The sequence below is a fragment of the Myxine glutinosa genome, chromosome 2, assembly GCF_964187855.1.
Source record: "Myxine glutinosa chromosome 2, kmMyxGlut1.1, whole genome shotgun sequence".
In the NCBI taxonomy this organism is placed as follows: Eukaryota; Metazoa; Chordata; class Myxini; order Myxiniformes; family Myxinidae; genus Myxine; species Myxine glutinosa.
In genome coordinates, this window is record NC_136262.1 from 127,931,133 (window position 1) to 127,956,639 (window position 25,507).

At 41.2% G+C, this 25,507-nt stretch overlaps 1 protein-coding gene across 1 annotated transcript in view; it reads left to right on the forward strand.

Annotated features, from left to right (window-relative positions):
* Positions 1 to 25,507, forward strand: part of LOC137422292 (receptor-type tyrosine-protein phosphatase delta-like) — a 213,200-nt gene that overhangs the window by 183,867 nt on the left and 3,826 nt on the right. The window contains exons 16-17 of the mRNA XM_068109042.2: positions 8,382 to 8,536; positions 8,944 to 9,079. Of these exons, the coding sequence (XP_067965143.2) occupies positions 8,382 to 8,536; positions 8,944 to 9,079 (291 nt within the window). The remainder of the gene's footprint in view (positions 1 to 8,381; positions 8,537 to 8,943; positions 9,080 to 25,507) is intronic.

A 25,507-nucleotide genomic window follows, 5' to 3' on the forward strand; every position in this document is an offset into this window, starting at 1 on the left:
TCCCATCCACTTTCTGAATAATCCTCTCCAAGAAGTTCTGTCACTCAAGCTTTTGGGTCTCACTATCTGCCATGATCTTTCCTGGGAAAACCACATTTCAAATCTGGCCTCCAAAGCCAGTCGCCGACTGGGCATCCTCCGTCGTGCGAAGTCCTTCCTTGGCATACTTGAGCTCCTCACCACATACAAGGCTTTCATCCGCAGCTCAATGGAATACTGCTCTCCCCTCTGGGCTGGTGCTCCTGCCTCACACCTAGCTCGTCTTCACGCTGTTGAAACCAAAGCATTCAGAATCATTGGAATCTCCCGCGATGAAGCTAACTCCAAGGGCCTCTCACTCACTCACCGCAGGCAGGTTGGTGGTCTTTCCGTCTTCTACCGACTCCTCTCTGGCCTTGCCCTCCCAGCTCTCTCTGGGCTCTGTCCTGCAAATATTCCTACAGGTCGCACAAGATCTGCCTGCAACCCTCTTATGGTTAAACTGCCAAAATCAAGACTCTCTGCTCACCTTCACTCCTTCATACCTCTTTTCTCCCGCCTCTGGAACAAACTCCCTCACTCTCTTCAATCCCACTCCACCCTCCAGGTCTTTAAAACAGCTGTTCACCACCATCTCTTATCTTCCCCCATCCAAAACCTTGATCTTTTCTATCCCCGCTAATTTCACCCCAATTCCACTTTTTTGAAATACCAACTTCTGTCCTGGAAGTCCTTGGTGTCCTTGTGTTTTATACTTCTCCCTCCCCGCCCCCCTTCCCACGCCTCCTCCCCCCAAGCCCTCTCCCTTCCACACATCTCCCTGCTCTCAAATGTTATGTTTGTGTGCTTCCCCTTCTCTCCCCATCTTGTCTTCCGCTCCCTCTTTTTATATATTTTGTTTGTCAGGTTGATTTGTTTGTGAAGTAAATGTTAGCTCTTTCACGAGCCTCGATTCAGTATACAAAAAAATAAAAAAATAAAAATGTTTGTCTGTAGTCAAATCCGATGTTGCCTCATGTGTTTGTCTGTAGTCAAATCCGATGTTGCCTCATGTGTTTGTCTGTAGTCAAATCCGATGTTGCCTCATGTGTTTGTCTGTAGTCAAATCCGATGTTGCCTAATGTGTTTGTCTGGAGTCAAATCCGATGTTGTCTCATGTGTTTGTCTGCAGTCAAATCCGATGTTGTCTCATGTGCTTGTCTGGAGTCAAATCCGATGTTGTCTCATGTGTTTGTCTGGAGTCAAATCCGGTGTTGTCTCATGTGTTTGTCTGGAGTCAAATCCGGTGTTGCCTAATGTGTTTGTCTGGTCAATACCGGTGTTGTCTCATGTGTTTGTCTGCATGTGTGTGCGTGATTTGTGTTACAGTTCTTCCACGAGCAAAAACTTGTAAAAGGAATATAACTCAGCTGGAATCATGCCAAATTCAGAATTCCAATATCGTTGTTTAAAAAAAAACATCTATATACTTTAATCTTGTAATTCTGCAACAACACTTACACATTGCATCTTTACAGATTGCACAAAACATACAAATTGCACAAAACATACAGATTGCACAAAACATACAGATTGCACAAAACATACAGATTGCACAAAACATACAGATTGCACAAAACATACAGATTGCACTAAACATACAGATTGCACAAAACATACAGATTGCACAAAACATACAGATTGCACAAAACATACAGATTGCACAAAACATACTGATTGCACAAAACATACAGATTGCACAAAACATACAGATTGCACAAAACATACAGATTGCACAAAACATACAGATTGCACAAAACATACAGATTGCACAAAACATACAGATTGCACAAAACATACAGATTGCACAAAACATACAGATTGCACAAAACATACAGATTGCACAAAACATTGATTTTTTTTGATTTTTTTTGTATACAAGATCGAGGCTCGTGAAAGAGCTAACATTAATCACACAAAAAGTCAAACCGACACACAAAACACAAAAAACAAGGGGAGCGGCAGACAAGATGGGGAGAGAGCGGGAAGGACACAGACACAACATTTGAGAGCAGGGACATCGGGAGGACTTGGGGGGAGGTGGGAGAGGTATAAAACATATGAACACTGCAAGGACTCTGGGGTGAATTACCGGGGGTAGAAAAGATCAAGGTTTTGGATTGGGGAAGATAAGAGATGGTGGTGAACAGCTGTTTTAAAGACCTGGAGGGAGGAGTGGGATTGAAGGGAGTGGGGGAGTTTGTTCCAGAGGCGGGAGAAAAGAGGAATGAAGGAGTGAAGGTGAGCAGAGAGCCTAGATTTTGGCAGTTTAACCATAAGAGGGTTGCAGGCAGATCTTGTGCGACCTGAAGGAATATTGGGGGGACAGAGCACAGAGAGAGCTGGGGGAGCAAGGCCGGAGAGGATTCAGAAGAAAGGAAGAAGGTGGATGGCGGTTGTGTTTTCACCCCTGTCTGTTTGTCTGTCTGTCTGTCTATCTGTGAACAGAATATCTCAAAAGGTTGTGGAAAGATTGGGATGAAATGTGGTGGAGAGGTTGGGTGTGTGACAAGGAAGAATTGATTCAGTTTTGGTGAAGATTCGAATACGGATCCGGATCAGCGAATGTTTTTCAGTGATTCTTCACCATTGAGTGATTGGGCTAAAACCGATACATAGCACAATATCTCAAAAAGTAATGGGCGGATTCGGAAGAAACTTGGTGGACAGATTGGGATTGTGACAAGGACGAATTGATTCGATTTTGGTGAAGATCCGAATACAGATATGATCATTTTTTATTTTTTTAAAGTATTATTATCATGTTCACGGACAGTCTATACATGGCCCAGCCAAAACTGCACACATTTTTGCACCTTGTTGTTGAATTCGGCAAGATGTGCAACAGTGCAAGGTTCCTCTAGCGATGGACATTGCAGGAGATGTTGCATGGTTTGTGGCTCAGTTCCACATTCGCAAGTTGTTGGGCTGGTTGTATATCCCCATTTGTTTAGTGACACCTTTGAACAACCTACACCAGCCCTAAGTCTGTCAAGGCACTTCCATGTTACCCAGTTGCAATTAGCTCCTGGGGGAAGGCCTATGTCTGTCAAGGTGAACAGCTGTTTTAAAGACCTGGACGGAGGGAGGAGTGGGATTGAAGAGAGTGATGGAGTTTGTTCCAGAGGCGGGAGAAAAGAGGAAGGAAGGAGTGAAGGTGAGCAGAGAGTCTTGATTTTGCCAGTTTCACCATAAGAGGGTTGCAGGCAGATCTTGTGCGACCTGTAGGAATATTTGGGGGACAGAGCACAGATAGAGCTGGGGGAGCAAGGCCGGAGAGGAGTCGGTAGAAGACAGAAAGACCACCAACCTGCCTGCGGTGAGTGAGTGAAAGGCCCTCGGAGTTAGCTTCATCGCGGGAGATTCCAATGATTCTGAAAGCTTTGGTTTCAACAGCGTGAAGCCGAGCTAGGTGTGAGGCATGAGCACCAGCCCAGAGGGGACAACAGTATTCCATTGAGCTGCGGATGAAAGCCTTGTATGTGGTGAGGAGCTCAGGTGTGCCAAAGAAAGACTTCGCACGACGGAGGATGCCCTATCGGCGACTGGCTTTGGAGGCCAGCTTGGAAATGTGGTTTTCCCAGGAAAGATCATGGCAGATAGTGAGACCCAAAAGCTTGAGCGACAGAACTTCTTGGAGTGGATGGTTGAGAAAGTAGATGGGAGGGTTGTCCAGTCGGTCTTTTTGGAGAGACATAGTGAGAGTGTGAGATTTGTCAGGATTGAAAGACATGTTCCACTTGTTTGACCAGTCTGTGATTTTGTTCAGGTCTGCAGAGAGTGAGGAGGCTGGAGACTGTCGATCTGAGGGATGAGGTATGGAGCGACAGAGAGTGGAGTCATCAGCAAAGAGATAGAGAGGATTTTCCAGAGAGTCGGAGAGATCATTGATGAAGACCAGAAAAGCACAGGGCCCAGAACACTGCCTTGGGGACCTCCGGCCTGAACAGGAAGGGGAGATGAGAGAAATCCATTCAGGGCCACACGTGGACTATGACCAGAGAGGAAGTCCGCAAGCTATGCATGGGGATTTCCATGGATACCATAGGAGGAGAGTTTGGTGAGCAGAGCGGGGTGCCAGACCGTATCGAAGGCACGTGATATGTCAAGGGAGACAGCTCTAATTTCCTGTTTGACATTGTGGACTAATTGTGGACAGCTCTAATTTCCTGTTTGACATCCATTGATGAGACAGCAGAAGCTGCATGGCCAGAGTTGAGTGACCTGGTCTGAAACCAAATTGATGATCAGAGATCAAGCCATTGGAGAAGAGAGAGAGTGTGAAAGAGTGGCAGAGCACGATTCTAGGACCCATGGGCTGATGCCGTCTGGTCCAGTTGCAGAATCAGAGTTGAGGATTGACAGAAACTTCTCCACCTTGTCAGGAGAGAAGGACACTGAGTCCAGGAGCAGCTGGGCTTGACTGGGTAAGGTGGGTACAGAGAGAGATGGGTGTGGGACACAATATTTTGAGGCAAACACAGAGTTGAGGCATTCAGCTTTTTCATGTGCGGAGTCAGCTGTGTAGCCGTTTGAGGTAAGGGAGGGGATGGCGGGGGAACAAACACCAGAAACAGATTTGACAAGATGCCACCAGGATTTTGAAGAGGGAGAAGGGTTTGAGAGTTCAGTCTTGAGAGTAGAAAGATAGTGTTTCCTGGCTCTCCTGAGGGTGGACACACACTTGTTCCGGGCTTTGTGAAAGGAAATGAGATTGCCTTCCGTTGGATTTGCCTTCTAGGAGGCGAAGGCAAGTTGTTTCAGGGCAACTGCCTCACCACAAGATTCCATGTACCATGGACGGGAGGAAGGGTAAGACAACTGAAGACGAGATGGGATAAATCTGTGCATGAGAGAGCAGTTTACTTTGGAAGAATTCCCAGGATGAGTTGATGTCAGAGGTGGTAGAGTTGGGAGACCAGTCCAGATGATTGATGGCTGCTTGAAGGCCGTGCCAGTTGGCCTGAGTGAAATGCCAGACTCGTCGATGCTGAGGAGGCTCTCTGAGAATGGCCAGAGAGATTGTCACTTTAACAACCATATAGTCAGATGAACCGATTGGAGCAGAATAAGAGCAGCAGACATTTGCAAGGAAGTTTGTCATAACCGAGTCTAGAAGAGAAGATGCTCTGTTGACTGAGATCCGGGTCAGGAAATTGACCGATTGTGTCAGTCCCAGTTGGTCGCAGAAGTCCTTTGCTGAGCTGCCATGGCTGGTGAGAGAGGAACCCACACCCAGCCAGCTGGCATGATGACAGTTGAAGTCGCCACATATGAGGAAGAGAGAGTTGGGATGAGTAGATAGAAGTTGGTCCATGTTATCAGACAGCGAGATGTAGATGAAGTCATTTTGAAGTCAGGTGGCCTTGTTTATGCCATCAGCTCCTTTCCTACCAATGTCAACTCTGTCTTCACTTCGTAACTCCTTCTGGCACAAGGGGTAGTTTGGTGCTTGCTCCACACTCATTTTCACGACCTGAAACAAAAAAGAGGTTTAAAAAAAAGAAGTTTTAGCATCAATGACGTCATGACGTCACATGGGATAGTTGTGTTAGCATCAGGAATTATAATTTTACTAAAATAATGATACGTAGAGATAATTTTTGCACTTAATCCTTTGAGTCATTAATTATTTTTACGATTAAATTATGATTTCATTTTTTTTGCATTATTTTATTTATTTAGGATGTATTTAGCTCACTGAAAGTCATATTACCCCCAAAAAAATTAACCGCAAAGGGTTAAAGTGCTAGGGAAGTGTTCATTTCACCAGATATGAGTAGATATCAGACATGTTCTAACATTGACTGCCATCTTTTTCTAACCTCATATCTAGACCTTTTCTGGTAGTCAATTTTTTGGCAACTTTTAATATGTTGTTCTGCAGACCTAATGAATGAATGAATGAATGATCGTTTGAAGGCCATTTTCCCCGCTGGAGCAGGGGTTAGCCTTGCGGGCCCCATGACAATCATGGTTCCCTGTTTGAGGCAATGTTTTTATGGCCGGATGCCCTTCCTGACGCCAACCCTTGATCGCCTCTCACGATGCGCAGGGATACGGTGTACCTATTCTAAACCGGGGTACACACCGTGATCATTCATCCCAGCAAGCTGGTACTCAATTTGCCGACCTCGGAAGGATGACAGGCTGAGTCAACCCCCCTGGCATTAAATCAGCGATCGATCGGGATTCGAACCCAGGATCCTAGGATCCCAAGCCGGCACCCTAACCACTAAGCCAACACCAGGCTAACACCAACACACCACCAGGCCAACACCAGATCTGCAGACCTAATAGAAAAGAAAAATACCATAAAACATTTTCTTGAAATTTTTTTGGGGTATGTGGCAATTTTTCCATATTCTGACTCTACTTAAAAGCTCTTCAAATGGTGGCCGTTCCAGCATGGCAGCAGAAAATCTTTTAGGATTCGTTTTCAGCCACAGAACTACTATTTCGGTATTACTTGCCCTGACTTTATGAAATACTAGTGGGTTATGTTTACACAAACTGTATATTGTAAGCAATAACGAACCATGCTTCATACGTTTGTGATAAATAGAAGCTTTATGTTTATAGGCAAGCATCACCGATCTCCTGCGAGATATCAATTGTGGTCTTTTTTGTTGTCTTTTTTTTACGGACACATTTATGGGTTTTTTAACGTAAATTTTCATTAAGATCTTTATTCCGCAGTTTACAGTTATATAAATTACAATTTCCAAATACTACATATCGATTGAGGTTGTTGTTTTTTTACGGCCACGTTTGTTTTATTTACGTAAATTTTCATGAAGATTTTTATTTCACAGTTTACAGTTATATAAATTACAATTTTCAAATGCTGGATATCGATTGAGGTTGTTTTTAAAAAAAAAGACAAGTTTGTTTTATTTACGTAAATTTTCATTAGGATTTTTATTTCACCGTTTACAGTTATAGAAATTACAATTTTCAAATGCTAGATATCAATTGAGGTTGTTTTTTTATGGCCGCATTTATGTTTTATTTATGTAAATATTCATTAAGATTTTTATTTCACAGTTTACTGTTATAGAAATTACAATTTTCAAATGCTAGATATCTATTGAGGTTGTTTTTTTACAGATGCGTGTTTTATTTACGTAAATTTTCATTAAGATTTTTATTTCACAGTTGACAGTCATAGAAATTACAATTTTCAAATGCTAGATATCAATTGAGGTTGTTTTTTTATGGCCACGTTTATGTTTTATTTACGTAAATATGCATTAAGATTTTTATTTCACAGTTTACAGTTATAGAAATTACAATTGTCAAATGCTCGATATTGATTGAGTTTTTTTTAAGGACACGTTTATGGTTTTTTTAATGTAAATTTGCATTAGGATTTTTATTTCACAGTTTACAGTTATAGAAATTACAATTTTCAAATGTTAGATATCGAATGAGGTTGTTGTTTTTTAAACGACAGTTATGTTTTTTTAATGTAAATTTTCATTAAGATTTTTATTTCACAGTTTACAGTTATAGAAATTACAATTTTCAAATGCTAGATATCAATTGAGGTTTTTTTATGGCCGCGTTTATGTTTTATTTACGTAAATATTCATTAAGATTTTTATTTCACAGTTTACAGTTATAGAAATTACAATTTTCAAATGCTAGATATCGATTGACGTTTTTTTAAAAGGTTTTTTTAACGTACATTTTAATTAATGGACGCTTTCTGACAGTTCTGTGATTTTTCCCGGTTTATCGGCTTCGATGTCTGTCAGCACACCAAATCACAGCTTCCTACGACACCCGGAAGGTACCGAATAATAATATCAGTCAGTCAGTCAGTCAGTGAGTGAGTGGTTCGAATGAGCTTTATACATTAGATACATACTATGACAATTAAAGATGAGCACTACTGTGGACCAGGAGACAGTAATTTGAAATTTTACCACGGTACGAACACACAGTGACCTTCTTTTTTCAAAAAAATTACAATTTATTTGAGTCAACTCGGAGAAAAGACAAGACAACATGAATGGCTTATATACTTATTGGGACATTTAAAAAGAGGATAAATCATCGGTGGCCACAAGATATCTGTTGTTTCGTCAATCACCAGGTAACTGCATCATCAAGGTGATATGCATCACATAAGGCTTCATGTATTGTACATTGACTGCATCGCCTGCGTAACAACAGGTTTTATGTTATCGGATATATTTAGCGTTCCCATCTGAGCACTTGTCTCATTATTCTGTGATCCCAGATTTCGATCCCATATTATGGGTTTTTCCCCATTGTTTGCCAAAGTTTTATTGTTTACCAAAGTTCTGTTTTTGTAGCCTCATTCAAGTCCAAATGACAACTGAGACTGTTTGCAGGATGGACAGTCACGCACAGTGCGGCAGTTCCAGTTTACAGACTGGCCAGACTCCGGTGTGCCCCAGACGGGAGAAGGTTTCATCGACTTTATCGGCCAGGTGCACAAAACCAAGGAGCAATTTGGACAAGATGGGCCTATCACGGTGCACTGCAAGTGAGTATCACGCAAATAGAAAGAAGTGAGTTGGAAAGAGAGGTGTTTGAAAGGAAGGACGCGTTGGCAAAGTAAATGGAGAAAGAGTGTTGGATAGAGCTAAAGTGACAGAAGAGTTGGAGGGAGCTGTTGTCCTCTCTGAGTGCATTGCCTTTTAGAGCTCAGGTAAGTGTAAAAAATGATGGGAGGGGACAGAACGGTTTAGATTTTAAAAAACAAAGGCTATTTTGGGATAAGAAATTTTTTTGGGAAGAGGAAAGTGCTTCCACTGCACATTGCATATGTACAAAGCCATATTCAAAGTGAAGGTGTGGGTCAGGTGAATGTGCTAATATTGCTAAGCCTGTGTATCAGGTAAATGTGCTTAGATTGCCAAGCATTCTCAGGCGTCTCCTCAATGTCCCCAGTGGAGGTGCAGGTCGCACAGGTGTGTTTGTAGTGCTGAGTGTGCTGCTGGAACGCATGCGTTATGAGGGCCTCGTAGACGTGTACCAGACCATCACACTGCTGCGGACGCAGCGTCCGGGACTTGTATGCACAGAGGTTTGAATACCAGCGATGCACTCCTCATTTTGTCAATTTCATAATTATTATCATTAATATTCACAGTTTATGCTAATGAGAACTTGATGATTAGTATTATCTTATTACAGTCAATATAAGTTTATCCAGCATCATTTGTAAGGATTAATTAGCCCGTCCCCTGCACAGCAGGAGACGGGGTTTTGTAATCACTTGAGTGTGTGTGTGTGTGTGTGTGTGTTTGTGTGTGTGTGTGTGTTTGTGTGTGTGTGTGTGTGTGTGTGTGTGTGTGTTTGTGTTTATGTGTTTGTGTCCGGGCCAATCAAATTTTCACCAAAGCTTTATCTTACTATAATTCACCGAATGTCTGTCCGTCTGTCCATCCGTCTGTTCCCAGGTACCGCAAAAACGGCTGAACCGATCACAACGAAATTTTGGGTGGGTAATCCTGGTACCCCCTGGAGTAAAAATAGGCCATATTGTTTTCCCAATTTTTCCAATTACCAATTTTTCCAATTTTCCAGTTTTCCCAAACACTATGGAATAATATTTACCGATATGAACAGTGATGTGGCCTTTATTGAAATTCTACAAATACTGTTTAGATTTTGATGATTTGCGTGTGATATGATTTAACGGATGTTTATATAAATCGTTTAAAATAAAAAAAAGCCTTCAATTTCTGATATTTTGCCTTTTCATTTGGGCCTCTCAATTGAAGCCCCACCCATAGGGCGGGTACCGTTGCTAGTTATGATAATACAGACAACACAAATTAATAATTTTGTCAAAAGGTCAAAGGTAAGTGGCACCTAAAATAATCAATTTTTCATCCAATTGACCTGAAATTTCAATTTACCATTTGGGTTTTGTCATCAAATTCTCAACAAAGCTTAATTATGATAATATGGAGAGGCCAAATTAATAATTTGGTCTAAAGGTCAAAGGTCAGCATCACATAAAATCGTCAATTTTCACCCAATTGACATGAAATTTAAAGAATTTGCATATTGGGTGAATGAATTGGTTCACCAATCAAAAGCTAGAAGCCGAATGTTTTTTAAAATCAAAAGATCAAGGGTCAAGGTTGCATAAATTCATCAATTGTCCTCCAATTGACCTGAAATTTCAAATATTTGCAGGTTACAGAATTGGTTGACCAATCAAAAGCTATAAGCTAATTATTTTTGTCGATCTAAAGCTCAAAGGTCAAGGCTGCATAAAATCATCAATTTTCACATCCGTTTTTTTTTTTTTACTTTTCATTATTTAGAGCATATGGAAGAAGAAGACGACGTCTAAATACAAACGGATGCAGACGGGCTTTGCCTTTTCAGATGCTTTCTAGTCACAATTTATGTTCAGTACTCATTAATAGGAATGAAGCCAGGTATATTGTGCATACCTATGTGTTTACTTACGTTGGTTGTTCTTCCCAGTCTTTTGACCCCCGATACCACGACAGCAAAGGCCTATGCCATTTGACTTTTGTTTGGATCATTCAACTAGCTATCCCATTAAAATGAAAGCAAAAAGACCAACAACACAACAACAACATGCATTTTAAGGCCATTTTCCCTGCTAGAGCGGGGGTTAGCCTTGCGGTCCCCATGACAATCTTCTCCATTTTGCCCTATTTTCTGCATCTCCCCTTGTTAACCCCCTTGCCCGCATTTCTTCTTCCACCATCTTTAGCCAAGTCTTTCTCGGTCTTCCCCGTCCTCTACTTCCTTCTACATTCATTTCCATCACTCTTCTCAACCAGTCACTTTCATCCTTCCTCAACACATGACCAAACCATCTCAACCTGTTCCTCTTCACAGCATCAATCACAGGCTCTATTCCCATCATCTTTCGCTATTCATCATTTGTCTTCCTCTCTCTCAACGATACTCCGCACATCCACCGAACCATTCGCATTTCCACCCTTTCCAGCCTTCGTTGAAAGCAAAACGACCAACTACAAAAAATGTACACAAAAACTCTTCTGAGCCTGGTATTGGCTTAATTGTTAATGGGGCTGGCTTGAGATCTCAGGATGCTGTGTTCAAGCCTCTGTCAGCCATTAAATTAACACCAGCTAGGTTGACTCAGCCTGTCATCCTCCTGATGTTGGCAAAATGAGTACCAGCTTATCGGGATGAACGAGCCATTCGAGTATCCTGCGTCGGAGTGGCGACACATCCAGGATTGTGCCCAATAGCCAAGAAACTGCATCGGCAGCCATATGCATCTGAAGATGCAAAAAGGAGTGGTCATCATCATCATTACTCTTCTGTGCATATTAAATTATGAATTTCGCATCTGCATATCAAACAAATTACTCATGTCTCAAACAAAACTTATTGACCCATCAACTCATGCCAAAATCAGCATACTTACACTGAGACATATATTGCGAAAACTGCTGAGTTGGCCCATCTCATTCAGGGTATTGTGTTGACAAATCCAAGTGGTGAACGAATTTACTTAGGAGAGCAAAGCCACTCGTAATCTGGAGGCTTGCATTAGACATGCCCAACTCTGCTGCATTCAACGAGATACGGATAACAATAGTGGGATTCTTTGGAATTTATATCTCACTAAGTCCGTTTTATACAGTGAAGATACATGTTCATGTGAGGAATAATAATACTGTTCCATATCTGCTCCCGCAATTCATTTCCCACTGGATGCTCCGTTTGAAAATCCCCCATGAGAGCGCCGAGCCAAAAACTGACCGAGAGGAATCCTGATAAGTGTGATCAATCATACACCAACATAATGTTGACGAAGCAATTTAAGAGTGATTCTCATGAAGATGGAGTAATCAAAACGCAGTTTGTAAACTTAACGGACGGATGATGGATGGTGTAAAACTTTGGCAATTGTGAAAAATCTCGCTCTCTCTCGGCTCTGTGACCCTCCCCGGCTCCTCCAGGACACACGCGCACATACCCTTCCAGTTTTTCCTTCCTGGTTTAACCCTGAAATTCCAGGCTCACTGCACAGCTCCACTCTTTTTTTCTTCTTCTTCTTTTCTCATGTATGATCCTAGATCTTGTGTGCAAAAAAATAAATAACGCACTTTTTTCACAACAGCAAACTAATAACCCTTATACACAAACATAAGAAATTAAATCTAAATATAATCAAAACTTATTTTTCAGTATCTCATAATTCACTACTGAGGGTTTGTTTGTTTTTCTTCAGACTTTTGAAAATTACACATTGAAAAATTAATCAACAGATAATGATGAGTTCATACTCTTTCATGGAAAGCAATTATAGGTTTAGCAAGTGGGAGTTGACGAAGGTTTGTAAACTGCTGTTGGAAGCAAAGTAAAGTTGATGTTTCAGGTATGAGATCCCCTCTTTTTTTTTTTTCTTTTTTTTTTTGTATACTGAATCGAGGCTCGTGAAAGAGCTAACATTTACTTCACAAACAAATCAACCAGACAAACAAAATATATAAAAAGAGGGAGCGGAAGACAAGATGGGGAGAGAAGGGGAAGCACACAAACACAACATTTGAGAGCAGGGAGATGTGTGGGAGGGAGAGGGCTTGGGAGGAGGAGGCGTGGGAACGGGGGGGGGGGGGGATTGCTCCAATGAGCTCCAATTGCTCCAATTGCTCTTGCTCCAATGAAGGGCTCATGTCTGAAACGTCAGCTTTATATTGCTTCCCACAGTGATTAGCTATCAGCCTGTCAGGTTAGCTATCAGGGTTGACTCAGCCTGTCATCCTTCCGTGGTCGGCAAATTGAGTACCAGTTCACTAGTAATTCCCTGTGTGTCGTAAAAAGGCGACAAACAGGGTTGGCGGCAGGAAGGGCATCCGGCCGTAAAACATTGCTTCAAAAAGGGGACCAACAAAAACAACAACAACAACGGTGCCCGAAAAAGGCCAACCCCCGCTTTGCGGGGAAAAATGGCCTCTAAAGGTTGTTTTTTTTAGTGGTTAGCTATCACTCAATGGTGAAGAATCACTTTTAAAATATTTAAAATTCTCGTATCCGGATCCGGATTCGGATCTTCACCAACATTTAATCGATTTGTCTTTGTCACACACACAAACTGTCCACCAAGTTTCGTCCGAATCAGTCCATAACTTTTTGAGATATCGTGATATATATCGGTTTTCACTCCATGTCTCAATGGTGAAGAATCACTTAAAGAAATATCTGATCCAGATCCGGATCATCACCAAAATCTAATCATTTCGTTCTAGTCACATACACAACCTCGCCACCAAATTTCGTCTAAACCCATCCACAACGTTTTGAGATATCCTGTTTACAAACAGACAGACAGACAAAAGGCGACAGGCGGTAGTCTTACAGGTATGACAAACATTGAGAGAATCAATAACGGATTGATTAATTGTGTAATTAAAATAAATAAATAACGATCATAAAATAATTTATTTCTTAAGCAATTATTGGCTAATAGCATACCTAAATCACCACTGTTTCATCCGAATCTGTAACTTTTTGAAAATTAATTAATTATGTATTGAATAGTAAATTAAATAATTAATTGATTAATTGATTAATAACTAAATCAAAAATACCCTTTACAGCCAAATCGCTTGGTCATTTACAGCCAAATCTCATGTCCAAATGTCAGCTTCCTAGCTCAAAATAAGTACTTAATAAATCGATAATAATTAAGTAATTAATAAATTAATTGATTAATCAAAAAATTTAAAACACGGTTTTTGCCAAAGCACGTGCTCACTATTGTGTCTAAATTTCAGCTTCCTAGATCAAAGAATTGCTGAGATATCGCCTGGACAAATGAGAGAACTTTGACTTGACATTTGACGTATATAGTCAAAAAACATTGACAGTCTCACTTTTGTCCTTCGGTATCCTCTGGTAAAGTTTGACGACGATAGCTGAAAGCATTCACGAGTTATCATACTCACAGAAAAACAAGCAAACAAGAAATATGTCGTGTATAGCACGATACTTGCAAAATCCCTAAAATAAGTTATTGGCCTATGATGACCTCAAAAATAATTGGAGGTTGAATTCAGTGACCAGATATGCAAATCCTCTTCAAATTTCAAGTTATCGAATGAAAATTGAGGATTTTAGAAATTTGCCCGATGTTGACCTTTTGGCCTATGTTGACCTCAAAAATAGTTGTGGGTCGGATTCAGTGGCCAGATATGCAATATCTCTTCAAATTTCAAGTCAATCGGATGAAAATTTAGGATTTTATATACTCGGCCTATGTTGACCTCAAAAATAGTTAGTGGTTGAATGCAGTGACCAGATATGCAAATCCTCTTCAAATTTCAAATCAATCGGATGAAAATTGAGGATTTTAAAAATTTGACGAAGTTGGTGACCTTTCGCCGATTTTGATCGATTGAACTTTTGACCCCAAAAACAATAGGCTTCTTGCTTATGACCAACTCTACCATTTGGTGAAGTTTCGTGAAGATTGGTTGAAAATTGTGACCTGTAGGTGACTGACATACAGACGGAATGAAAAATCACTCATGGAGCGACACTTGGCAAAACAGAACAAAGTAGCATGGCACTCAGTAGAGCATCCTTTTGACCTCAAAAATAATTAGTGGTTGAATTCAGTGACCTGATATGCAAATGGTCTTCAAAGTTTAAGTTAATCGGATGAAAATTGACAATTTTAGAAATTTGGCCTATGTTGACCTTTTGGCCTATGTTCACCTCAAAAATAGTTGGTGTTTGATTTCAGTTAGCTGATATGAAAATCCTATTCAGATTTCAAGTAAATCGGATGAAAATTGAGGAATTTAGAAATTTGAAATTGTTGTTGACCATTGGCCTATGTTGACCTTTTGCCTATGCTGATCTCAAAATAGTTGGAGGTTGAATTCAGTTCGCCGATATGAAAATCCTCTTCAAATTTCAAGTCAATCGGATGAAAATTGAAGAATTTATAAATAAAAAAAAAGTGGTTGACCTTTGGCCTATGTTGACCTTTTGACCTTTTTACCTCAACAATATATAGGACTTTGTCAGACCACGAACTCTACCATTTGGTGAAGTTTCGTGAAGATCGGTTAAAAACTATGACCTGTAGGCAAGTATAAGTGAGCGGACAGACAAACACACAAACCAACAAACAAACACACACACACACACAAACAAACACACAAACAAACAAACACACAAACCGGAGTGATCAACATACTTGCCAAAAAAAAATTCCAAGTAAATAACGCACAAGACCAACCAATATACTTGAAAAATCTTCGATTTTCGCAAGTAACAAATGAGACAGACCGACATAACAAATGATGTTAGTGTATGATTGATCACCCTTATCAGGATTACTCTCGGTAAGTTTTTGGGTTTTCAAACGGAGCATCCAGTGGGAAATGAATTGTGGGACCAGATATGAAACAGTATTATTATTCCTCACATGAGTATGTACCTTGACTGTATAAAACGGACTTAGTGAGATAGAAATTCCAATGAATCCCACTCTTGTTATCCGTATCTCGTTTTGCAGCACAGTTGGGCACGTCTAATGCTAAACACAGACAGATCCTAATCCGGATCCGGATATGAGAATTTTTAACAAATTTAATTGATTCTTCACCATTGAGTGATTGGGCCAAAAACGATATACAGCAAGATATTTCAAGAAGTTGTGGACGAGTTATGACAATCCAGATCCGGCCTATCAGTGGGATAGAAAACGTGACCTGTTCAGCCTGGTGGATGTATGCGCTCTACCTAGTGTCGTCCTCTTCCTCAAACACTTCTTGCATGTTCGATCTGAATTAGCTTCTATAGTCTTTGTGAAACTGTAGACATCTCTTACCCATTGTCTAACTAACTCCATTTGGACTTGGAGTCGAATTGCCTCGTCCTGATCCTTTCTCGTACCTTCATGTCAAATCATGGTGCGGACTCTAAAGGCTTCTTCAAGCTTACTATCGGAAGGCTGAACTTTCAGCAACTCACCTGTATTTGTGCACTTCAAATGTCTTTTAACCTCTTTCCCTGATACTTCAATCAAACTGCTTTTTTGCTCTTCGAACAAAGATTTCACTTCTCTCTGAAGGTTGTTGGCACTTTGTTCCATTGATGGGCTCTCTTCTACCCAAGAAACATCTTCTGTATCCTACTCCTCATCATCAATTCCTCTGTTTGTGCTCTTTATCTATGTTTGACCTCTTCTATTCCATACTCCCACAACTTTCTTTAAACTATATTTGATCTCCACAATTCTGCAAGATTTTCTTTTTTACATGATGGAAATCGGAAGATTTTTCATGTAAATTGGTTAGAGCCTGGCGTTGGCTTAAGGTTTAGGGTGCCGGCTTGGGATCCTAGGATCCTGGGTTCGAATCCTGGTCGATCGCTGAATTAACACCAGGGGGGATGACTCAGCCTGTCATCCTTCCGAGGTCAGGTCGGCAAATTGACTACCAGTTCACTGGTAATTCCCTGTGTGTCGCAAGAGGCGACTAACGGTTGGCGGCAGGAAGGGCATCCGGCCACAAAACATTGCTTCAAAAAGGGGACCACGGTGCCTGAAAAAGGCCAACCCCCGCCCTGCGGGGAAAATGGCCTCTAAAGGTGGTTCTTTCATGTACAGACTTGGCATTTAATATGGAATATTTTTTTTGTGGGGGTGAACTTACTTTTCAAGTTGACTTAGAACCAAAAGTTCATTGGAATTATGTTGAAATTATTTTAGCTTTTGTTAATGTGACCTTTAAATGAAACAAAAACCACATTTGACATTTCGAAGCAAATAAATTGATCCTTGAAAGTGATGTAAACTGATATTGAACTCAATTCACGGACAGTACTGTGTTAAACCTCTGTACGTTTTCCAGAAGTATCTCTTTATTTTGCACATTAGCCAAAAAATTTTTTAACAAAAACAAAAGTTAAATTACAACTGGGATAACGGACAGTAAAATTACAGTTCAGTACGTCGTGTAACCCCCACGAGCATTCAGGAGAGCACGTACACGTTGAGGCATGCTGTTCACGAGATTTGCCAAGGTTTGGACAGGAATCGCTTGCCATGCAGTGACAATAGCCTGCTGAAATTCACGCACAGAGGTAGGCTGCTGGTCCACGTTGTCGATTTGACGCGTTCATTCTGCCCACAAGTTCTCTATCGGATTCATATCCGGGGACATGGCAGGCCATTCATATGCTCTACACCACGGTCAGCAAGAAAGTGTTGGATCATGCGAGCACGATGAGGCCAGGCCCATGCATTGTCATCTTGGAAGACATTGTCATCTTTCCTCGAAAGGCTACACGAGCAAATGGAAGCAATGTTTCTTCCAGAATGGCCCTGTACTTGAACTGGTTCAGGTTTCCATTCAGAACAACCAGGTCCGTTTTGCCCCCTGCATGAAAAGCAGCCCAAAACGGTCACCCCACCACCTCCAGGCTGGAATCTTGGAACTATACAATCTTCGTTGTAGGCTTCATGCACTTGTCTGCGCACTCGGACATGGCCATCTTGACGATAGACCAGAAATCAAGACTCGTCACTGAAGATCACGTGATTCCAGTGTCCTGGATGCCATTGACAGTGCTCTCTGGCCCACTGCAATCGGCGCTGGCGGTGTTGTCTTGTCAGGCGTGGCTTTCTCAGGGGACGCCTGGCACGATAGCTTGCTTGAACCAGTCGTTGGTTGACTAGCCTTCTGGATGCAGGCACATTTGTCAGTTGCTGCCACTCAGCCCTAAGCCGATTAGCTGACTTGGTACGGCCATTGCGGACTAACCGGTGCAGCTGGCGATCATCCCTCCTTGTGGTTCTGCGGGGACGTCCTGGCCTCGATATTGGAGGAGGGACACCCCCTGAGCATTTCGTTTCAGGATCTTTGACACCTGACCTTGAGTGATGCCACACTGACGAGCAATAGCACACTGTTTCATGCCGGAATTTCGTAAAGTCACCACTCCATGACAATCAGCATTGTCGAGTTGACGGACCATCTCCAGAGGAAGCGGCAATAACTTTTGTAGATGTGCAGCAGTTGTTTTCCACTAATACAGAACGCAACAACCCTTATATACCCGATTGTGAAGCCAATCGTCAAATGTACCTGTCCGTACATTTTGTCAAGCCACCTGTGATATAATCCTGTTATTGACTTCTTGCTGCGACAATCTGTTATTGACTTCTTGCTGCTGTTAGCCCAAAATCAGTGACATGGTTCTTTTAACAAAGAAATCACCGAAGCCTAAAAGAAACTCACCAGATTGATATTCTGAGTTCAGAAAGGAAACCCAAGTCAAGAAAAAATATATATTCCATATTAAATGCCGTCTGTATATTGGTTGGTCACATGTGTGTGTCTGTCGGACTCATTATCTGTTTGTTTATATATCAATCACTTACAGGTCACAATTTTAAACCGATCCCACGAAACTTCACCGAATGATAGAGTTGGTCATAAGCAAGAAGCCTATTGATGTTGAGGTCAAAAGGTCAACATAGACCAAAGGTTATCAAACAACTTATCAAATTTCTAAAATCCTCAATTTTCATCCGATTACCTTGAAGTTTGAAGTGGATATGCATATTAGGCCATTTAATTCAACCACCAATTATTTTTGAGGTCAACATCGGCCAAAGGTCAACAACTTAAATAAAATTTCTAAAATCCTCAATTTTCATCTGATTGATTTGAAATTTGAACTGCATTTGCATATCAGGTCACTAAATTCAACCACCACTTGTTTTTTAGGTATAAAGGTCAACGTAGGCCAGATTTCTAAAATCGTCACTTTTCATCCATTTGAGTTGAAATTTAAAGAGGATTTGCATATTTGGTGATTAATTCAACCGCCAATTATTTTAAGGTCAAATTTGTTTTTGGGATTTTGCAAGTATCACGCTGTACATGACTCCTTTCTTGTGACTTGCAAAATCGATTGTTTTTGAAGTATATTGGCTGGTCGACTTTGTCATTCTGGCGATTTGTCTGTCTGTTTGTATATCAATCGCCTTGAGGTCATAATTCTAAACCGATCATCATGAAACGTTACCAGGTTGTGGAGGTAGTCACAACTGAGAAGCCTATAGATTTTGCGGTCAAATTTATAAAATCATGGCCATTGATTTGGAAAGAAATTGATTAATCGATTAATTATTTATTGATTAATCAATTAATTATTTAATTTTTTATTAATGACTTATTTAATTAAATTTCTAAAAGATACATCTTCGGATCAAGCACGAGTGGTTTAGTTATGCTATTGGCCAATTGATTAAGAAAATATTTTGTGATAATCTTTTATTGATTTTAATTATACAATTAATCAATCAATTGGTATACACCTCTCCCTCCCAATGCAGCCTCTATGAGCTGCACTGCGGTATTGCCGGGCGCCAGAGGCGCCCCGGCAATGCCACGCTGTAGGATATTTAATTATTTGGCATGGGGGCGGTGTACTTTGAATGTATCTGTACTTGTTTTACATCCGATTGACTTGAACGTTGAACACGATTTGCCTATTGCCTCACTGACTTGGGAAACCAACTATTTTTGAGGTCAAAAGGTCAAAGGTCAACTCAAGGTCAAACTTCTAAAATCATCAATTTTTGTCTGAAAAATTGTCGATTTACAGCTGCTCAACCTGAAAATGAAAGAGCAATTGCATAGTGCATCATTTAATTGGGAGACCAACTATTTTGAGGTCAAAAGGTCAAAGGTCAACTCAAGGTCAAACGTATAAAATCATCAACTTTCATCTGAAAAATAATCAGTTTTCATCTGATTGACCCGAACTTTGATTAAGATCGTCAATTTAAATCTTAATGAAATGGACAATTTGATGTATACATGGCAACGTTTTTGGGTGTGGGGTGAATTTTGCAAGTATCGTGCTCTGCACGACGTCAATCTTGTTACTTGCAAAATCGAAGATTTTCAAGTATATTGGTTGGTCTTGTGCGTTATTCTGTCTGTCTGTTTGTTTGTCTGTATTTCTGTCTGTTTGTCACTCGCCTACCTGTCACAATTTTCAACCGATCTTCACGAAACTTCACCAAGTTGTAGAGGTCATCAGAATTGAGAAGCCTATTGATTTTGAGATCAAAGTTCAAAGGTCATCTGGAGGTCGAATTTCTAAAATCGCCATTTTTAATCCGATTGACTTGAAAATTGAACAGCATTTGTATATTGAGTCACTAGATTGGGAAACCAACTATTTTTGAGGTCAAAATGTCAAAGGTCAGGTCAAGGTCAAACTTCCCAAATCATCAATTTTCAATTGAAAAATCATCAATTTTCATTCGATTGACTTGAAACTTTAACAGCATTTGCATAGCGCCTCACTGAATTGGGAAATCATTTATTTTTTAGGTCAAAAGTCTACTCAAGGTCAAACTTCGAAAATCATCAATTTTAATCTAAAAATCATCACTTTTCATCCCATTGACCCGAGCTTTGGTGAAGATCCTCAATTTTGATCTTGATGAAATGGAGAATTTGCTGGATCAATTGCAACCTTTTTTCGGTGGGGGGGGAGGGGGGTGGATTTTGCAAGTTTTGTGCTCTGCATGACGTCTTCTTTTCCGGCAAGTATGTTGATTGGTTGGTTTGTCTGTCTGTCTGTTTGTCTGTCTGTTTGTGCGCAGTACTACGTCTACACCGTTGCACATAGAATCGCCAAACTTTACACACATATTTGTCTTGCCCTGCAATAGACTGTGCCCAATTTTTATCTCTCTCGGCCCAAAGCCTCCATTATACAACAACACAACAACATGCATTTTAAAGGCCATTTTCCCTGCTAGAGCGGGGGTTAGCCTTGCGGTCCCCATGACAATCTTCTCCATTTTGCCCTATTTTCTGCATCTCTCCTTGTTAACCCCCTTGCCCGCATTTCTTCTTCCACCATCTTTAGCCAAGTCTTTCTCGGTCTTCCCCGTCTTCTACTTCCTTCTACATTCATTTCCATCACTCTTCTCAACCAGTCACTTTCATCCTTCCTCAACACATGACCAAACCATCTCAACCTGTTCCTCTTCACAGCATCAATCACAGGCTCTATTCCCATCATCTTTCGCAATTCATCATTTGTCTTGATGCCATGATGCCATGGTGTCAGGCTCTATTCCCTCCATTATGACGTTATAATTTGATAAATCGACAAGTACAAAACTTCATCCAAACAAGATGCAATTTCTTGAGCGACATGACAGCATAAACTGGTGGAGAAAGAAAATAATGATGACGTCATCAGTCACATGGTTCGGTCGCCATCTTGGAAAAACCGAAAAACTTTGCACCTCTATATCTCCGAAAGTGCTGAATAGAAAAAAATTGAGACATGGCTCATTGTAAAGAACTCTCCATGGGGAATAAAATATGTTAATCATGATGTCATTGGTGCCTCCATTATGACGTCATAATTCGACAAGTACAAAACCTCATCCGATCAAGATGCAATTTCTTGAGCGCCATGTTGGCATAAACTGGTGGAGAAAAAAAATGATGATGACGTCATCGGTCACGTTGTTCGGCCGCCATCTTGGAAAAACGATAAACCTTTAGACCTCTATATCTCTGAAAGTGCTGAATAGAAAAAATTGAGACATGGCTCATTGTAAAGAACTCTCCATGGTGAATAAAATATGTTAATGATGACGTCATAATTCGACAAGTACAAAACTTCATCCGATCAAGATGAAATTTATTGAGCATCATCAAGGAATAAATTAGTTTAGAAAACAAATAATGATGACGTCATCGGTCACGTGGTTCGGCCGTTATATTTGTCCAACATGGCCGATAAAAAAGTACATTCCTGCAAGTCCTCGGTCTCAGACCGATTTTTCATTTGTTTATTTGTCTGCTTGTGAGCACGACATCTCAAAAAGTTCTGGATGGATTCAGACTAAACTTATTGGGCATGTTGTGTGTATGACAAGGACGAATTGATTAGATTTGGGTGAAGATCTGGGTTCGGATACAATACTCTTTTGTGATTCTCACAATTGAGAGACCAAAAACGACATGCAGCACGATATCTCTTTCATAGTACACTCCAGTCATTGGTACAAGTCACTATCCAGTTTATTGCAAGCTTTTATGTCTGCCATTGTTGCTCACCACTCCAATTCTCCATACACCTTGCTGAGCACGACGTTTCGTCATCATGCTGATGGCCGGCCACTGCAGATTCTCACAAGCGCTTGCTTCATGCTACACTCCTTAGTGACCAGCACATGACATTTTAGTTTACCTTGGTAAAATAATAATTAATAATAATAATAATCATAATGTTCACCACCGCTTAAGAAGATTGTTCATTTTATCTGAATGGGAGTCTTGTTTTCATCTAAAGTCTGCTCTCCAGGTCACCAAGCAGAAAGAACCCCACTGTTTAAGGTGTGAGTGAATTCAACAGAATATTTTGTGTTTTGTGATACAAGATCAAGGTTCACGGAAGAGTAAGGTGACTGAGGTTAGAAAAGAAACACACTGATATTAGGACAAAAGTACAACAGGTAGATGCAACAAGCAGGGGAATGGATGAACAGGAAAGAATGGAAGTTGGGTGAAGTGGTTAAAATCCCAACTGATTAACAAAGATCAGACCAGTTGAGATAAGTAAAGACCATGTCAACTGCCAATAGTTTGTTGTTAATTGGAAGTAAAGTTTGTACCCTTCTTGTATATGGGAATGAAATGATATGTTAAGCAGATGAGAAGCCACCTCATATGAAAGATGATGAATTGAGGAAAGCAGAGAGAAGATAATCTACAGCAGTACAGTAGGATTAGAGAACACAGACATTATGCCTTCTGGGCCTGTTGCCTAGGCAGAGTGAAGGCAGGTGAGTTTAAATGTTCTGCCTTGTCACATAGGCGACCATCAGTTGGCAACCATTGCACAGCCTTGATAGGCCCAATGGCTTCCTTCTGCATTGAAATGTAATGATGCTGATAAGGGAGCTCATATTGCATACCCTGCATGGGAGTGATTTGTGATGTAACAATGTACATGTTGAATGTTAGAAGTCCATATTGTTAAGGAAGAAGAATGGATTGGAGCTCTGAAGGGCTGGGGCAGCATGCGTGGAAGACATGTTGGGGTGGGAGGAGGATGAGAGAGTTGTGGTCATGGAGGGTTTAACAGCGGTGAATCTCTGCATTCGCTGCAAATCTGATTTTGTTTCTCAATCCTAAACTCTGAAATATGCAGACCCCCATCATGGTCAGGGTGGAGATAAGGGCAGTTATAAGGAAGAAGATAAGCAGCGCTATAAGATCATGACAGGATGTGGTGTACCAATTTGCTCGCAAGCTTGGAAGGATAGAGGGAAGAGTACAGAAGGGGAGGGAAGGATAAGTTTCCAAAGATATGGGTTAGGTAGGAAAGGGGAAAACTAGAGAGAGGAGATTGAATGTTTTCAATTAACCTGCAGCCAGCAGGAGCTGTGAGGCCGCAAAAGGTGCATGAAAATCTACATGTATGGGAAGGAAATGATGAGTGGCTTGAGGTAGAGAGTGGGAAAGGACTTCTTTGTTTGGATAGCTTAATATTCAGGATTGGGAAGAAAGAAGACAGAGAGTGAAAAGGAAGGGAAGTTGGCGAGAATCGGATTTTTATTTTTATTTTTATTTTAAGCATCCCTGTCGTATATCTTAGATTGTCCCCAATCCAAACCCATAATTTTTCTACCCTTGTTAACCCCCACCCGAATTGCTCCTCTATCCAAATTTCCAGTTTCCCCTCCTTGGAGTTTCCTTCTGGATCCATCTTGTCCTCCCCAAGCTCATTCTCTCCTGCCCCTCATTCCCCTTTGCTTGTCCAAGTCTCCCTCTACCTTGGCCTTCTACTCTGCTATTGGTGTTTCCTCCCTCTATCTACTGTTCCTTTTGCATCCTGTTGTAGCCTGATTCGTTCAATGTACCAACACTTCCACGAGCCTCGACTATGTACACAAAAAAGAAAAGAGATGGGCAATGCAATAGTTGGACCAGATAAATATAAATTGGTGTCCTTAGCTTTGGAAGTTATTATTTCGGAGAAGAGCAAAGCATGTCCACCTGCGAAGGAAACCGGGACTGGAAGTTATCGCTAAGCTTGGCTGGGTTAGAAGACACTGTTACATTGGAGGGGGTACGTATTAGGTAGATGATAAGTTAGTTGGTCTGTGTGTTCAAGTAGCTTAGAACGTTTTTCTGTCCATCAGGGACCCATTAGAAGAAGTTGTCCTGTGCTTATGTATGTCGTGAGGGGCGGCACACTTGACATAGACATTAAGTATTAAGTAGGGAGGCGTTATTTCTTTTTACCCTCTCTGTGAACCAGGCGAGGTTCCAGATGAAGTGTGAAAAAAGGGGTGAATTATATTGGCGACAACAGTTCATGTTTGTGCTGAAACCCCACCCACGGACCAAACTCTTCGTAATAGGCAAATCATGTGGTTCCGGCATTAAAAGTACCTCAGAGGGTGCATCGCCATTGGAAAACTGCAAAACATCGCATCATTGGTATGGGCGGCGCCAGTGACGACACCGCACACACGTGGCGTCACTCCGGAGGCGGCGCCATGTTCCCTCGATGGCCGCTGCTGGGCCGTGACCATAGAACATTCAAAGGTGCGGGGCGAGGCCGTGGCAGGAGGAGGTAGAGTCCATGTACACGTTATATTCACACTCTTCGGTTCTGTCTTCTTTTCTTCTTTGGGCTTCTGTTGTTTCGCTCTCTGTGCAAAACCCGCTGTACTCCTTTTCCACCCTACAAGATCTTGCTACTTCGCTTTCTCTGCTCTCTTTCCGCATGGGATGCTTCTATTCTCCACTGGGTGCACTTGTTGGACCATGCTGTTCGCTGGTCTGTGTCGTGTCTTGGAGACCTGGTCACTGTGGAGCCATCTCTATCCTCAGTACCGGTATCCTTTTAAAAGTCCTAACCTGGCCCCTCATTGTACGTAAATGGTTTCATGCTCGTGGCACCATGGATTATAGTAAAGGCAATATTATCCTATATTCAATGCTGTTCATTTGTGTTATACAGGTTGTGCTTTTACCTTTTTTTTCTTTCTTTTTTTTGCTTGTATTAGGGTCTGTCCATTGTCTCGGGATTCTCCAATTTTATGGTCCTGTGCCTTTTTAAAATAAACCTGTTATTCCATAGGAACATGCTTCACGTGGTGACCCACCATCGCGAGAGACCATTTTGGCCCAGTTTTTGGTAAATTTCTATTTTTTAAAATTATTAAAAATGGTAGCATTCTATTTTAAAATCATTCCACTCGGGTCCCTCGTGTGATTCGGCCTATCCTGAAGAGTTAATTAATTTGCAGCAGTTTGGCATTAGCACATCTTCTTCTTCATTTGCATGCAGCATGCAGCACAGGTCTGTGGCGTAGCATCATTGGCTGAGTGTTCGGCTGTGCCACTGATGCAGTGCCCTCTGCTGGTTAGGGCAGGAATTTGTAATTTGGCCACGGTGTTGGCAATAGCTC